Source organism: Nerophis lumbriciformis, linkage group LG30, assembly GCF_033978685.3.
Source record: "Nerophis lumbriciformis linkage group LG30, RoL_Nlum_v2.1, whole genome shotgun sequence".
Taxonomy (NCBI): Eukaryota; Metazoa; Chordata; class Actinopteri; order Syngnathiformes; family Syngnathidae; genus Nerophis; species Nerophis lumbriciformis.
Genome location: NC_084577.2, coordinates 22,748,658 through 22,763,368, shown reverse-complemented (window position 1 = coordinate 22,763,368; position 14,711 = coordinate 22,748,658). Strand labels below are relative to the sequence as shown.

Genomic DNA, 14,711 nt, shown 5'->3' with positions numbered 1-14,711 from the left:
TCACATTTAGAAAAAAAATTAAAATAATATGACTCCTTTAATGCGCCCTATAATCCGGTGCGCCTTATATATGAAAAAAGATCGAAAATGGACCAATCATCGGCAGTGCCCTTTATAATCCGGTGCGCCCTATGGTCCGGAAAATCTGATAATTGGGATTATTATTCATTTTTGCTGTGATCGTCCAAACCTACTGGGAAATAACCCACAAAGTCAGGGAAATGATTGCAGTACTCCGGAAATACAGAAGGAATGGGACTAGTATAGGGTTCCATCCATCCATTTTCTACCGCTTATTCCCTTTTGGGGTCGCGGGGGGCGCTGGAGCCTATCTCAGCTACAATCGGGCGGAAGGCGGGGTACACCCTGGACAAGTCGCCACCTCATCACAGGGCCAACACAGATAGACAGACAACATTCACACTCACATTCACACACTAGGGCCAATTTAGTGTTGCCAATCAACCTATCCCCAGGTGCATGTTTTTGGAAGTATAGTATAGGGTTGTCCGATAATATCGGACTGACGATATTATTGTCCAATAAATGCTTTAAAATGTAATACCGGAAATTATCGGTATCGGTTTCAAAATTATCGATATCAGTTTCGAAAAGTAAAATTCATGACTTTTTAAAACGCCGCTGTGTACACGGACGTAGGGAGAAGTACAGAACACCTACAAACCTTAAAAGCACTGCCTTTGAGTGCCGGCCCAATCACTTAATATCTACGGCTTTTCACACACACACTTGGTCAACAGCCATACAGATCACACTGAGGGTGGCCGTATAAACAACTTTAACTTTGTTACAAATATGCGCCACACTGTGAACCCACACCAAACAAGAATGACAAACACATTTCGGGAGAACATCCGCACCGTAACACCACATAAACACAACAGAACAAATACCCAGAACCCCTTGCAGCACTAACTCTTCCGGGACGCTACAATATACACCCCCCGCTACACCCTAACCCCCCCCAACCCCCCCCACCTCAACCTCCTCATGCTCTCTCAGGGAGAATATGTCCCAAATTCCAAGCTGCGGTTTTGAGGCATGTTAAATAAAATAATGCACTTTGTGACTTCAATAATAAAAAAATATGGCAGTGCCATGTTGGCATTTTTTTCCATAACTTGAGTTGATTTATTTTGGAAAACCTTGTTACATAGTTTAATGCATCCAGCGGGGCATCACAACAAAATTAGGCATAATAATGTGTTAATTCCACGACTGTATATATCAGTATCGGTTGATATCGGAAATCGGTAATTATGAGTTGGACAATATCGGAATATCGGACATCGGCAAAAAAGCCAGTACCGGACATCTCTAGACTAGTAAAAAAACAACAAAGCAGTACGAGAGTACGAGCAAGGTCACCAATCAGACTTACAGAAGGTGATGAGGTCAAAATAGAAAATTGATCCAAATTGAGTTAATAAAATGTTCGAAAAATGTGAAGAAAACTGTAGAAAAAACACTTTCAGTACGTGTATGCAGTATGACTTCACACATCCAAGCATCACTATAGCAACGGTATCTAGGTAACAATTCACACATAACTCATTTCTGTGACCGCACAATCTCACCACAGCTACAATTGTCACATCATCATCGCGGGGTTGTTGCCGAGGTGCTGCAGTTTGTGTTGCCGGGCAGACTTGGTGTGCAGCAAGAAAAACAGCCGAGTCACCGCTGCCCTTTCTGGGTCTCTGCTGCTTCGGCAAACCTCACGGTCGCCCGCGGCGATGGCGGGCAGACTGTGATGGACATCATCATCTTCCACCTTTGACCGTGTTGACGTTTTCTCTTCAACACGCTTGGTCACAATAAAGGGAGCGGCGTTATCATGGCGATGACCAGTCAAAAGTGTGTCATTTCTTTCCTCTAAGGCAGCAGTAGCAACACAATGAAAAGTGCAAACCAAGCCCAGTCAGCTGGGATTCATGTCAAAGTGCTTGGTGAGCAGAAAACAGTAGATAGCATTTTTATTTAAAAAACTGCATCACAGCAAACTACAACCTGAATGAACAAACTAACAACGACAATACAGGCAAGTTATACGGCTATACGACTATGTGTGACGATTGCAGGGTGCAGAGAAGGTAGGCAAAGTGCAAGCAGTTCCATTTATCGGAGTGAGAGGCAGGAAAAAAAAAAGTAGCACGGGTCGAACAGCAACAGAACACTTTGGCGTACAGAAGACAATGAAGCAGCACTGATAAAGGGAACATGGTGAAACTAAATAGAGGTAGTTAACAATGTGGAACAGGTATGCTGGCGGGAAACGGAACAAAAAGTAAAACAAAGAGACCGAACAGGAAATACTACCAAAACGACAGTTTGTCTTGCATGTATGGAAAAATTGACAATAAAGAATATTTTTAGTCTTGAAGAGTGTAAAATGTCAAATGTTGTGCAAAGCTGGACAGCCAGTTAACATCTAAATGTCCTCCAATAAAACACACAATTCCTTCTATTTTAGTCAAGTCATTTACAAAAGGTAAACGTGCTAGGCTACAGGTTAGTCGTAGCTGGCGGCTACACAACAGCTAAGCACACAAGCTAGACATACGTAATAAGTGTCCTTCATTGAAGAATATTGCAGTGTAAAAAAATATGTCAATATAAACAAGTATTAAATAGAGATGTCTGATAATGGCTTTTTTGCCGATATCCGATATTCCGATATTGTCCAACTCTTAATTACCGATTCCGATATCAACCGATACCAATATATACAGTCGTGGAAGTAACACATTATTATGCCTAATTTTGTTGTGATGCATTAAACAATGACGGGTTGAGGTGGGCGGGGTTTGGTGGTAGCGGGGGGTGTATATTGTAGCGTCTCGGAAGAGTTAGTGCTGCAAGGGGTTCTGGGTATTTGTCCTGTTGTGTTTATGTTGTGTTACGGTGCGGATGTTCTCCCGAAATGTGTTTGTCATTCTTGTTTGGTGTGGGTTCACAGTGTGGCGCATATTTGTAACAGTGTTAAAGTTGTTTATACGGCCATTCTCAGTGTGACCTGTATGGCTGTTGACCAAGTATGAATTGCATTCACTTGTGTGTGTGTAGAAACCACATATATTATGTGACTGGGCCGTGACGCTGTTTGTATGGAGGAAAAGCGGACGTGACGACATGTTGTAGAGGACGCTAAAGGCAGTGCCTTTAAGGCACGCCCCCAATACTGTTGTCCGGGTGGAAATCGGGAGAAAGGTTGCCCCGGGAGATTTTCGGGAGGGGCACTGAAATTCGGGAGAGTTGGCAAGTATGCCCTACGTCCGTGTTTTACCGGATATGTACCGCTCCGTACAGCGGCGTTTTAAAAAGTCATTCATTTTACTTCTTGAAACCGATATTGATAATTTCCGATATTACATTTTAAAGCATTTATCGGCCGATAATAATCGGTCATCTCTAGTATTAAATCATTATAGTTGCATATTACTTACGCATACAAAGTCTCCGAAGGCAGAAGCCTATTAGACAGTATCCAGTAACAAACGTGTCTGCATCATTCAACTTATGGCATCATGAGCTTAGCTAATTACCACTCCACTTCAACTCAAAGACAGCATAGGTCCATTCCAGACGTTTAATAATTAATACATTAGTGTTTTTTCCAAACCTACCATTTGATCTCTGTTCGATTTATATCACTTCATCAAATCTTTTCTGAGATTCCACACTGCAAAAGAATAATAGTATGCAAGATTCCTGCTAATGTTGTATGGGACCACTATCGCTACGGACCAGAACTCAAGGCACAAGTATAGGAAGTGAAAAAGTTGTATCAGGATACCCCTACAGGAACGTTAAAAGTAGGTGCAATGCATACAGAAGAGTGCGGAAATATGACCATATCACACCAACTCTCAAATCCCTTCACTGGCTTCCTGTTCCACTCAGGATTGAATACAAAGGCTCCCTACTAACCCACTAGTGCCTCCATGGAAATGCCCCCCTCTACCTCAAAGAACTACTCACCCCCAAATCCTCCACACGACACCTCCGCTCCGGACAGGCTAACCTCCTCCAACCTCCGAGGACAAAGCTACGAACTATGGGAGACCGGGCTTTCTGCTCCGCCGCTCCCAGTCTGTGGAACGCGCTCCCTGACCACCTGAGGGCACCACAGACTGTGGATGCTTTTAAAAAAGGCTTAAAAACCCTTCTTTTTAAAAAAGCCCTTTGTTAGGTATATGCATACTAGTTTTAGCTATTTGGCTGTTCTAGTTTTTTGTTTTTTTAATACACTGTAGCACTTTGAGGTTGTTTACTCAATGTAAAGTGCTTTTTTTTTTTACAAATAAAATCTATTATTATTATTATTAGGTTCAACTACAATTGAGAGTTTAAAAAAGGTTAAGCAGTGTCAACAGTAGGCATGGTAACTGAACCTCAGGGATGTCCCACATCACAAGTTCCACCGTATTACTTTAAAATCCAGCTCCTGGACCGGATCACCTCACAGACGTGCAACAAGTCTACCGCAAGAGTCAACAAGATGCAATCATCTCAGAGTACATGCCAAAGCTGTGGTTCAGGTGACTTTGTACACCTTCTCACCAATCTGCTGGTGTTTCCATGAATACTCCCAAACTTCTTTCAAACTGTCAACCATGCCTTTCAACAAGAGAGGTGCCAGTCTGCCCTCTGCTGGCCAAACTATGCAAGGACCTCACTGACAAAAAAAAGAATTAAATTCTTCATCTTTGCAGTTACAAAGACCATGTAAAAATGTTTTAGTTTGGTGGCAAAAATACAACACTAAACAAAAAAATGAGTCAACTTGTCATAATACAGGTTAGGGTTGCCACACTAATAACATTTTTTTTAACAACACTCAAGATACTCTATACCAGTGGTGCCCCAACGGTCCGGGGACATTAATTGATTTATAAACTAACACATTTTCTCCAACTTAACTTTTGTCTGTCCCACTAAACACACCAATAAGCTTGTTTATAGATGTATATTACAACTCCTGACGGGAAGTCGCCATTTGTTATAGTACATTAATGAATATATACAATTTTAATGTGTCAGGCTGTAGCCAAAGGCTAATTTTCATCTGCAGGGTCATTGTATATAGCAGGGGTTCTTAACCTGGTTGACCTCAGGACCTACACTACAGAGGGACCCGGGGCCCACTCCAATATTAACTCTGAATTAGTAATCTTACTCTTGATTTTGATCATATTAAATCAAATAAAATATCTGACCTACTTACAGTTCCCTACCTTGTAAAATGATATAAAAGCATGTGTTAATCACAAAGATTAAATTATTAATTTAACAAATAAACCTTAGGCTTAGGTCAGACTGATTAGACAAAATACATTTACGTACAATATACATTATGTTCTGCTAGAATAAATAAATACAATTAATAATAAATATGTTTTGAACTACGCGGTCAATAAAATTAAAGTGCAAATGAAAAGACCACTTTAGTCATAATTTTTGCGCTTAAGAAATTTCTGTTTTTATATTGTCATTACTGCCACAAGTGGTAGAAAAGTGTATTACAACTAAGTGCCGCTGTGAAAAAACACATATTACATTCTAAGGGGTGCTCGCGGCGACCATCTTTTTGCATATATATATATATATATATACACAAAGAAAAGGTTAATTTAAGTGTGTTCATGATTAATGCAATATTTTTTTGCGATTAATCACGAGTTGACTCGTTAATTTTGACAGCCCTAGTAGAAATATGATTATCTACATATTGTAGATCCAAAAAAATAAACATGAATAACGGAAATACTAACCATCTGGAGTTTTACCGCGGTTATTATTAACACTGTTTATCGTTACAGCCCTACCAGGAAGTGACAAGGTATTACCCGGGAGTGGCCGTGTTGTAGTGGCCGGGTGACGCTTGGGGGATCATCCGAACTTGCGGTGAGTACTGTGATTTAAAGTAGAACCCACCCAAGGCTACTATATCAGGTGAAACGAGTGTAAAAGTGACTGAATGGGTGTTATTTCATGTTTCGAGGACTCTACTTAATGGAAATTGCGGGAATTTGTTTCCCACAGTCAAGCTTGGAACCAATTATTTACCATATATTTACAAACAAACATTTATATTCACCCTTATAGACAATTGTGTTTCCAATTTAGCCTAACAAGCATGACTTAGTACCTGAAAAGAAAGCCCACACAGGTTCTTCAAACATAGAGGTTGCTAAAGAGATTAGAAACCTGATCCCCCGGACTGGGAGGCGGACGTTCTAACCACATTGCTGCCCTCCATCAACATGATTTCTCTGATAGAGTCTTCTATATTGACTTTCTGTGTACGTGATTGATGACATACGCAATACAAAGCATGAATAGAAGTGGTTCACACAAAGTCACACGTGCACTCACACCGCCCACACGTGCACATGCGCCCATGGATCGGAACGTACATCTTCATCAGACACTGTTGAAGTGTCAAAATGATTCCAAGGGTGTGTGTGTGTGAGTGTGTGTGTATATGTGTGTGTGTGTGTCGGGGTGTCTATGTTCCTTCTGTGGATTTGTGTTCCTGTAATTAATTTTAAAAAATTCAAAAAACACATTGTCATTATGGGGTATTTTGTGTAGAATTTTGAGGACAAAAATGGATATATTCCATTTTGGACTAAGGCTGTAACGTAATAAAACATGGAAAAAGTGAAGCGCTGTGAATAGGCACTGTATATATAATTGTAGATGGAGTATTGTTAAAACTAAAGTGTTGCATGATAAATCCTATTTCAATGTTGGGGGAAAAATATATACCGTAAACTGTGTTTAACAGTTTGAAAACAAGACCATGTTTCGAAACAAAAAAAAGTAGCTCTCTCCTAACATACCTTGTAATGTTTCATTATGGAATCACTTCAGAGAGAAGTGTGATGATGCATGTTCACACAGGAAGTAGTCATAGCACACCTGTGAGCTGCAGATAGTCTTTAAAGGCAGCTAAATGCAGAGACATCTTATAAGTAGACGCAGCATTGGCTGCTGTGACGCGAGAAATTGGGCCGCCATCTTGAAGTGGTGATGAGGAGTCGGCGAGCAGCATAAACTGACAGTTGACAGGTAGAAAACAAAGATGCTAAACTGACAGTTGACAGGTAGAAAACAAAGATGCTAAACTGACAGTTGACAGGTAGAAAACAAAGATGCTAAACTGACAGTTGACAGGTAGAAAACAAAGATGCTAAACTGACAGTTGACAGGTAGAAAACAAAGATGCTAAACTGACAGTTGACAGGTAGAAAACAAAGATGCTAAACTGACAGTTGACAGGTAGAAAACAAAGATGCTAAACTGACAGTTGACAGGTAAAAAACAAAGATGCTAAACTGACAGTTGACAGATAGAAAACAAAGATGCTAAACTGACAGTTGACAGGTGGAAAACAAAGATGCTAAACTGACAGTTGACAGGTAGAAAACAAAGATGGTGTTCAGCGTTTTCCTGCTCAAATGAGCGGACTGTTGAAAATAGGAATCGGGGGATTACTTTTCACAGTATTTAACATTAACGTACTATTGGTTGTATTTTGTGGAAAGAATATTTCCACAGAGTTGAGAAGGAGCAAACATCTTCAATAGTACTGAAATCGTAGCCGCTAGCAAACAAGAGTATGACCATAATAGAATTGCTTGTCAATTAAATTCATTAAATTTAAAAATGTAATTTAGCTGATATAAAGACTTGCAGGTGTTTATATATGTTTATATTAAAGTATTTGGCAGACGCTTTTATCCAAAGCGACATACATCAAAAACACATATAAAACAATCATAATGTAAACATTATCATTTAAGGGAAGAATGTAATACAAAATATCAATACAAAGTGTCAGGACAGAATAAACTCTGTGCTGCTGCAGCAACAGAGATACAGTCTATAAGATATCTAGATATCTAATGTATTCATACATTGTTTATGTAGGATATACGCATGTATATATAACCTAATCATATTGTTTCTTCAACTTAAAAATAGCTGACCGTTTGTTTCCCCCTTCTCTGGGATTATATTCCCAGTTTTGATCTTGGACGTCTGGTCATTCATAGCATATAAGAATATTCTATTACTGTTAAGCAAACTATGAATAATAAAACATGTGTCCTTTATCATAGCTACACGTATGACAAAAAACGTGTGAAAATCAGTGGTATTCAGTGAAGTAAAATTAATTAAAGTTCATTGCTCCTGCCAAATGAATTGCACTGAGTGGAGCGGATCACCACTCCAAGATGGCGGCCCCGCATCTCGTCAGCGCCAGTAAGCAGTAGCAGTCGATGCTGCGTCTACTTATAAGATGTCTATGGCTAAATGCATGACTAGTTTGAGACAGAGTTCTGTTTAGTGGCTAGCCCAGAATGCAACAGGACACAGAATCAGCTTTATTTATTTGTTTAACACACAAGGAGTTTGACTTGGTAGACTATGTTCTCTTTCTTCAATGCAAGAATTAAAGATATAAAGACAAACGCAGCGACGACAAGAGCGTGCAGGACCAACGACTGGATGGATAGATAGTGTGCTTACGGCATGTGTGTTGCTGCAAATGTGTTTATGCGTCTTGTGTTTATTAGTGCGTGTGTGTGTGTGTGTGTGTGTGTGTGTGTGTGTGTGTGTGTGTGTGTGTGTGTGTGTGTGTGTGTGTGTGTGTGTGTGTGTGTGTGTGTGTGTGTGTGTGTGTGTGTGTGTGTGTGTGTGTTTCCCTGCTGGGCTGACCATGAGTGATAAATGTGAGTGAAGGTATAATAACTGTGCTTTGGATGAATGCATGAAATACATGCAATCAAACAATTGGATCAGTGTGCAGGCCTGTTGGCAGCACTGCGTCACACACAGCCTGTCTCACTGTTTACATAATGTGTCCCCCAATCATTGCCTTATTATTTCATTCCACTCAATCAGACACTGCAAAAACAGCTGATTCTGATTCTGTCACATCGTTCGTATTCATGGATTGCATCAGTTTACATAATGAACAAAATCTAAAAATTACTACCGGTCCAAACATTATTAGTTTGGTGTTTTATAATGGTGTCATCTGCTGGATTAAAAAAAAAAAAACTACATTTGACCTGCAAATACCAGGTAAAAAAAAATAAAAAATAAAAAAAATGATATATATATATATATATATATATATATATATATATTAGGGCTATTTAAAATCGATTCAAATCGATTATAAAAATAGTTGGCGATTAATTTAGTCATCGATTTGTTGGATCTATGCTATGCGCATGCGCAGAGGCAATTTTTATTTTTTATAAACCTTTATTTATAAACTGCAACATGTACAAACAGCTGAGAAAAAATAATCAAAATAAGTGTGGTGCCAGTATGCTGTTTTTTGTTTCAATAAAATACTGGAAAGGATAGAAATGTAGTTTGTCTCTTTTATCCAATTATTAATCGATTAATCGAAGTAATAATCGACAGATTAATCGATTATCAAATTAATCGTTAGTTGCAGCCCTAATATATATATATATATATATATATAATACTGTATCTGCATATATATACTGTATATGCATATATATATACATACACATATACATGTGTATATATATATATATATGTGTATATATATATATATATATATATGTGAGTGTGTATGTATGTATATATATATATATACATGTGTATGTATATACATACAAACACACACACACAGATTTACACTTATGTGTATACATATCTATATATATGTGTGTGTGTGTGTATATGTATATATATATATATATATATATATATATATATATATATATACACACACACATATAGGTGTATATACATATACACATACACTGAGATATATATATATATAGATATATATATATATAGATATATATATATATATATATATATATATATATATATATATATATATACACACACACACACACACACACACACATTTTTATTTTTTTATTATTATTTTATTTATTTTTTTGGCCTTCTCATAATTTTCTGTAAAGCCATAATTGTCTTGCCTTGCCTTGTTTTAATTTTGTTGATTTAACTTTAATACTAGTGATGGTGTTTTGCTTAAACAATTGCATGTCATCACAGAACAATGCACCAGCTAAAATATTTGTTGATATTGTTACTGTTAACCATGACTACGTTGAAAAATGTACAGCTAATATATGCGTATCGTATATATGGATGATCGGTACTAGAATCAGCCGCATAAAATCCTGATATATATATATATATATATATATATATACAAAAAAAATTGTTATTGAAACATAAAAAAACGATATTATATTGTTATAAAACAGTATAATATATTGCTATTGCGGTGTATTTTCCCAACCCTAATGTACAGTAGCCTTTTATCACGTTAATGTATTGCTGAACTCCCATCATGCACCTTACCTGAAGCAGAAGGTGTGCCAGTCAGTGTTGAGGGCTTGAAGGTACTGATCATCGTAGATCCTCTGTTTGCACCCTGCACACCTGGGCAAACTCCCCCCAGCTGGAACAAGCACAACAATAACCATATTGTTCACTCAAAGAGTTTCGTTGAGTAAAAAATACAATTAGCCTGCTTTGTAAAGTTTATTCAGAGATGCAACAAAGAAATGCTGATGAGAATAAACATTCATGGCAACGAGCCAAGAGGCATTAAGGCTTACTTAGGTGCGTTTTAAAATGAATGTGGCTGAAAGCACATCACGCAGCTTTTACATCGGAGGCCATGACCAGGCATTAATGCTCTGAGTAAGAGAAGTTAGTGCGTGGGTCAATAGGTTTTGTTATAGTCCACTCTTTCTTGTCTTTTAGCATCTTCAGCAGTTTACTGTAATAAACAAATACAAATGGAGTCACAACATTAACATATAATATACAACTCTGACTATAAGATGGCCCTTTTTTTAAAAAGTGCATATTTAAGATAAAATAAAAGGAAAATGTTTTTGTGTTTTTTTTAATCATGTTTTAATAGCGGTGCACAATAAATATCGAACACATAATTAGGAATTATGATGTCATGCCAGAAAATTCAATGACATCAAACATAGCTAAGCTAAAATACAATTAAAAAATGCTCCAACGAGGTGGGATTACCCGCACTGTGTTGTAGGGTTAGGGCAGGTGTCGGCAACCCAAAACGTTGAACGAACCATATTGGACCAAAAATACAAAAAACTAATCCTTCTGGAGCCTTATATAAGTGTTATAATGAAGGCAACGCATGATGTAAGTGTCTATATTAGCTATGTTAGCCTACTATCAAAATGAATATGTCTCGCAGGCTAAAGCAAATCTTCGTTGACAGAAATGTTGACATTTAATTTTCATTCTACACATTTTTACAACATTAGAGACCATTAGTAAATCAGAGGCTACTCAGAAGGTGAGATAACTCCTAGAAATGACTGGCTTTTAATGGAATAGGTATAGATGTGTTAATGTGTCCAAGGTAAGGCTGTCTTCTTTTAATAGATTTATTACAATCTTTGGCAACATAGGTAATGTTTGCTGTGGTCTGGAACAACATGGCACACAAACAACTATTAGAAATGCAGCCAATATTACATACAGATGATGTGTCATGAGACATGCAAATATAAATTATATACAAAGAGGATAAAAGTAAAGGATATTAAATGAGCTCAAATATACCTACAAACGGGGTATAATGATGCAATATGTACCGGTACATACAGCTAGCCTAAATAGCATGTTAGCGTTGATTAGCTTGCAGTCATGCACTGACCAAATATGCCTGATTAGCACTCCACACAAGTCAATAACATCAACAAAGCTCACCATTGTGCATTCACGCACAGCATAAAACTTTTGGTGGACAAAATGAGACAAAGAAGGAGTGGAAGATATTACATGTAAACAAACTGTTGCGTCACAGTCCAGACTATGGTGAGTTCAAGAACCGCCGAAATTAGTAGGACAAAACGTGAAGCATACACACAAACATATTAAACAGTGGACTTTCTAACAATTGGGAAGGTTTGTGTCATGTTTGCAAAAAACATACAAAAACAAAAAAATTATTTCCCCCCCATCTTTTTCCGTTTTCAATCCCTTTTTAAAAATGCTCCAGGGAGCCACCGGGGCGGAATTAAAGAGCCACGGGTTGCTGACCCCCGGGTTAGGGTGAGCAAATTAAAAAAAAAGGCTTTTAGTCGATATACATCAATATGCCAAATATCGCCGCTGATAATCTGTTGATAGTCACTAATAATTATCGTAAGATGTTTGGCACCACCTGCTTCAATTTCAAGACTCCGAATTTCAGATAATCTGTCTTTTTTCTAGGGAAAAATAGTTTTATTTTCAAGTAACTACAATGGCAGTATAAGCCTCTCTCTTTTTCCTATGCTTTGAATCCTGCGTCTTATAAAATGGTGCGGAAAATTTATGGATTTTTGTTCGCTGACAGCCATCATGCAAATAGTTTAAAAATAAAAAAACAAACACTAAAAAGGTGTGTTATTGCTTGTGCTACAGCGCCATCTTTTGGATGAGTTCACTCACTGCAGGAGCTGCGGTGCCCTTCTGTTTAGAGCTTTCAACCGGAAGTAAAAGTGTCGGTCTGTCTTCTAGTCACCTGTAGCGTTTCTGCTCGTATGGATCTTTTATTCATCACTCCAAGCACCGTTTGTAAGTTTTACAATATAACTAAAATAATTATTACTTACTAAAACGTCCCATGCGTGATGTCTGTAGGAGTGTTTTCATGCATATTTGTACATGCTATCGTAATGTAATAAAGCTAGCGTCATTTGCATTAATATACTAATATTATACCAACACGTTTACAAGTGTCTGTGGTAGTCTTTTTAAAAATTTATTATTTTGTGTGTATATATATATATATATATATATATATATATATATATATATATATATATATATACATACTAGAGATGCGCGGTTTGCGGGTACAACCGCGGAGTCCGCGGATTATCCGCGAATCGGGCGGATGAAATTAAAAAAAATTAGATTTTATCAGCGGGTCGGGTCGAGTCGGGTCGGGCGATTGAAATTAAAAAAAATTAGATTTTAAATAGATTCAGGCGGGTGGCAGTTAAACCAATTCGGAAATATGATGTAGCGGTTAGCTACGGGGTGTTAGCCAATGGCTTTGGCTGGGGGGCGGGACTTCCGGGCAAGTTAGGGAAGTGACGTTGTTGACAGGAAGTGTTAGTTCGAGTTTTGCCGGGAAAGAGGGGAGCTGTTGTGTGGTTACATTGCATCTTATTACAATAAATACGAGACAAACGAATAAGTCTATGAGCCTACATTCCTGGGAACATTACAATATATACATAGTTAAATGTTGTTACCCACATACGAAAAACGAGCAGGCACCTGCAGCATATGCCACAACAGAAGAAAAAAAAAAAAAGAGATGGACACTTTTACGGAGCGGAGAAGGCCCCCGACGCCTCGCCGGGGTCCGGGACCGAGGCCCCTTCCCCCGAGAGGGCCCCACCGGGGGCCATAGCTGAGGCGATCCGCGAGAAGGGCCCGACGCACGTCCAGGGTCACCACCGCGCCCACCGCACCGACACCCCGCCTCGTCCGCCTTCGCCGCGGCCGGCGTCACGCGTAGCAGGTAAGCAGCTTACCTGCCCGCCACCCCCGTGGCCGGGGGCGCGTAACAGGGGTCACTCCGCGCGCAGTGCGCTCACGAAAGGGGTGGGGCTCACCCTGGTTGATATAGACAGCAGCTAGGACGGTGGCCATGGAAGTTGGAACCCGTTAAGGAGTGTGTAACAACCCACCTGCCGAATCAACTAGCCCTGAAAATGGATGGCGCTGGAGCGTCGGGCCCATATACCCGGCCGTCGCCGGCAGCGAGACGCGCTTGGTGGTGCGCTCAGCGTGGCTCCCATATGATTGCGCACTGGTGTGCGTCTGGGTCGTGACAGCGTGGCACGCGAATGTCTGTGCTGCGTTGGATCAGTCTCCTTTCTTTAACAGGCAAAAGCTTTATAACCTCACTAATGCCTTGCATCGTCTATATTAGATATATAACAACGGGCGGGTGCGGGCGGATGGCGGGCGGATGCAGTTCTGATCAAATGTTAGATCGGGTGGATTGCGGATGGTTGACGACTTTCTGATGCGGTTGCGGATGAAATAATTGCCTATCCGCGCATCTCTAATACATACACAGTCGTGGTCAAGTTTACATACACTTGTAAAGAACATCATGTCATGGCTGTCTTGAGTTTCCAATCATTTCTACAACTCTTATTTTTTTTGTGATAGTGATTGGAGCACATACTTGTTGGTCACAAAAAACATTCATGAAGTTTGGTTCTTTTATGAATTTATTATGGGTCTACTGAAAATGTGAGCAAATGTGCTGGGTCAAAAGTATACATACAGCAATGTTAATATTTACTTACATGTCCCTTGGCAAGTTTCACTGCAATAAGGCACTTTTGGTAGCCATCCACAAGCCTCTACTTGAATTATTGACCACTCCTCTTGACAAAATTGGTGCAGTTCAGCTAAATTTGTTGGTTTTCTGACATGGACTTGTTTCTTCAGCATTGTCCACATGTTTACGTCAGGACTTTCGGAAGGCCATTCTAAAACCTTAATTCTAGCCTTATTTAGCCACTTTAGACATGTGTTTGGGGTCATTGTCCTGTTGGAACACCCAACTGCGCCCAAGACCCAACCTCCGG

At 39.1% G+C, this 14,711-nt stretch overlaps 1 protein-coding gene across 1 annotated transcript in view; it reads right to left on the bottom strand.

Annotated features, from left to right (window-relative positions):
- The window catches only part of limk1a (LIM domain kinase 1a), a 113,599-nt gene that overhangs the window by 94,335 nt on the left and 4,553 nt on the right, over positions 1–14,711 (bottom strand). Inside the window, exon 2 of the mRNA XM_061925801.1 lies at positions 10,420–10,519. Coding sequence (XP_061781785.1) covers positions 10,420–10,519 — 100 coding nt within the window. The remainder of the gene's footprint in view (positions 1–10,419; positions 10,520–14,711) is intronic.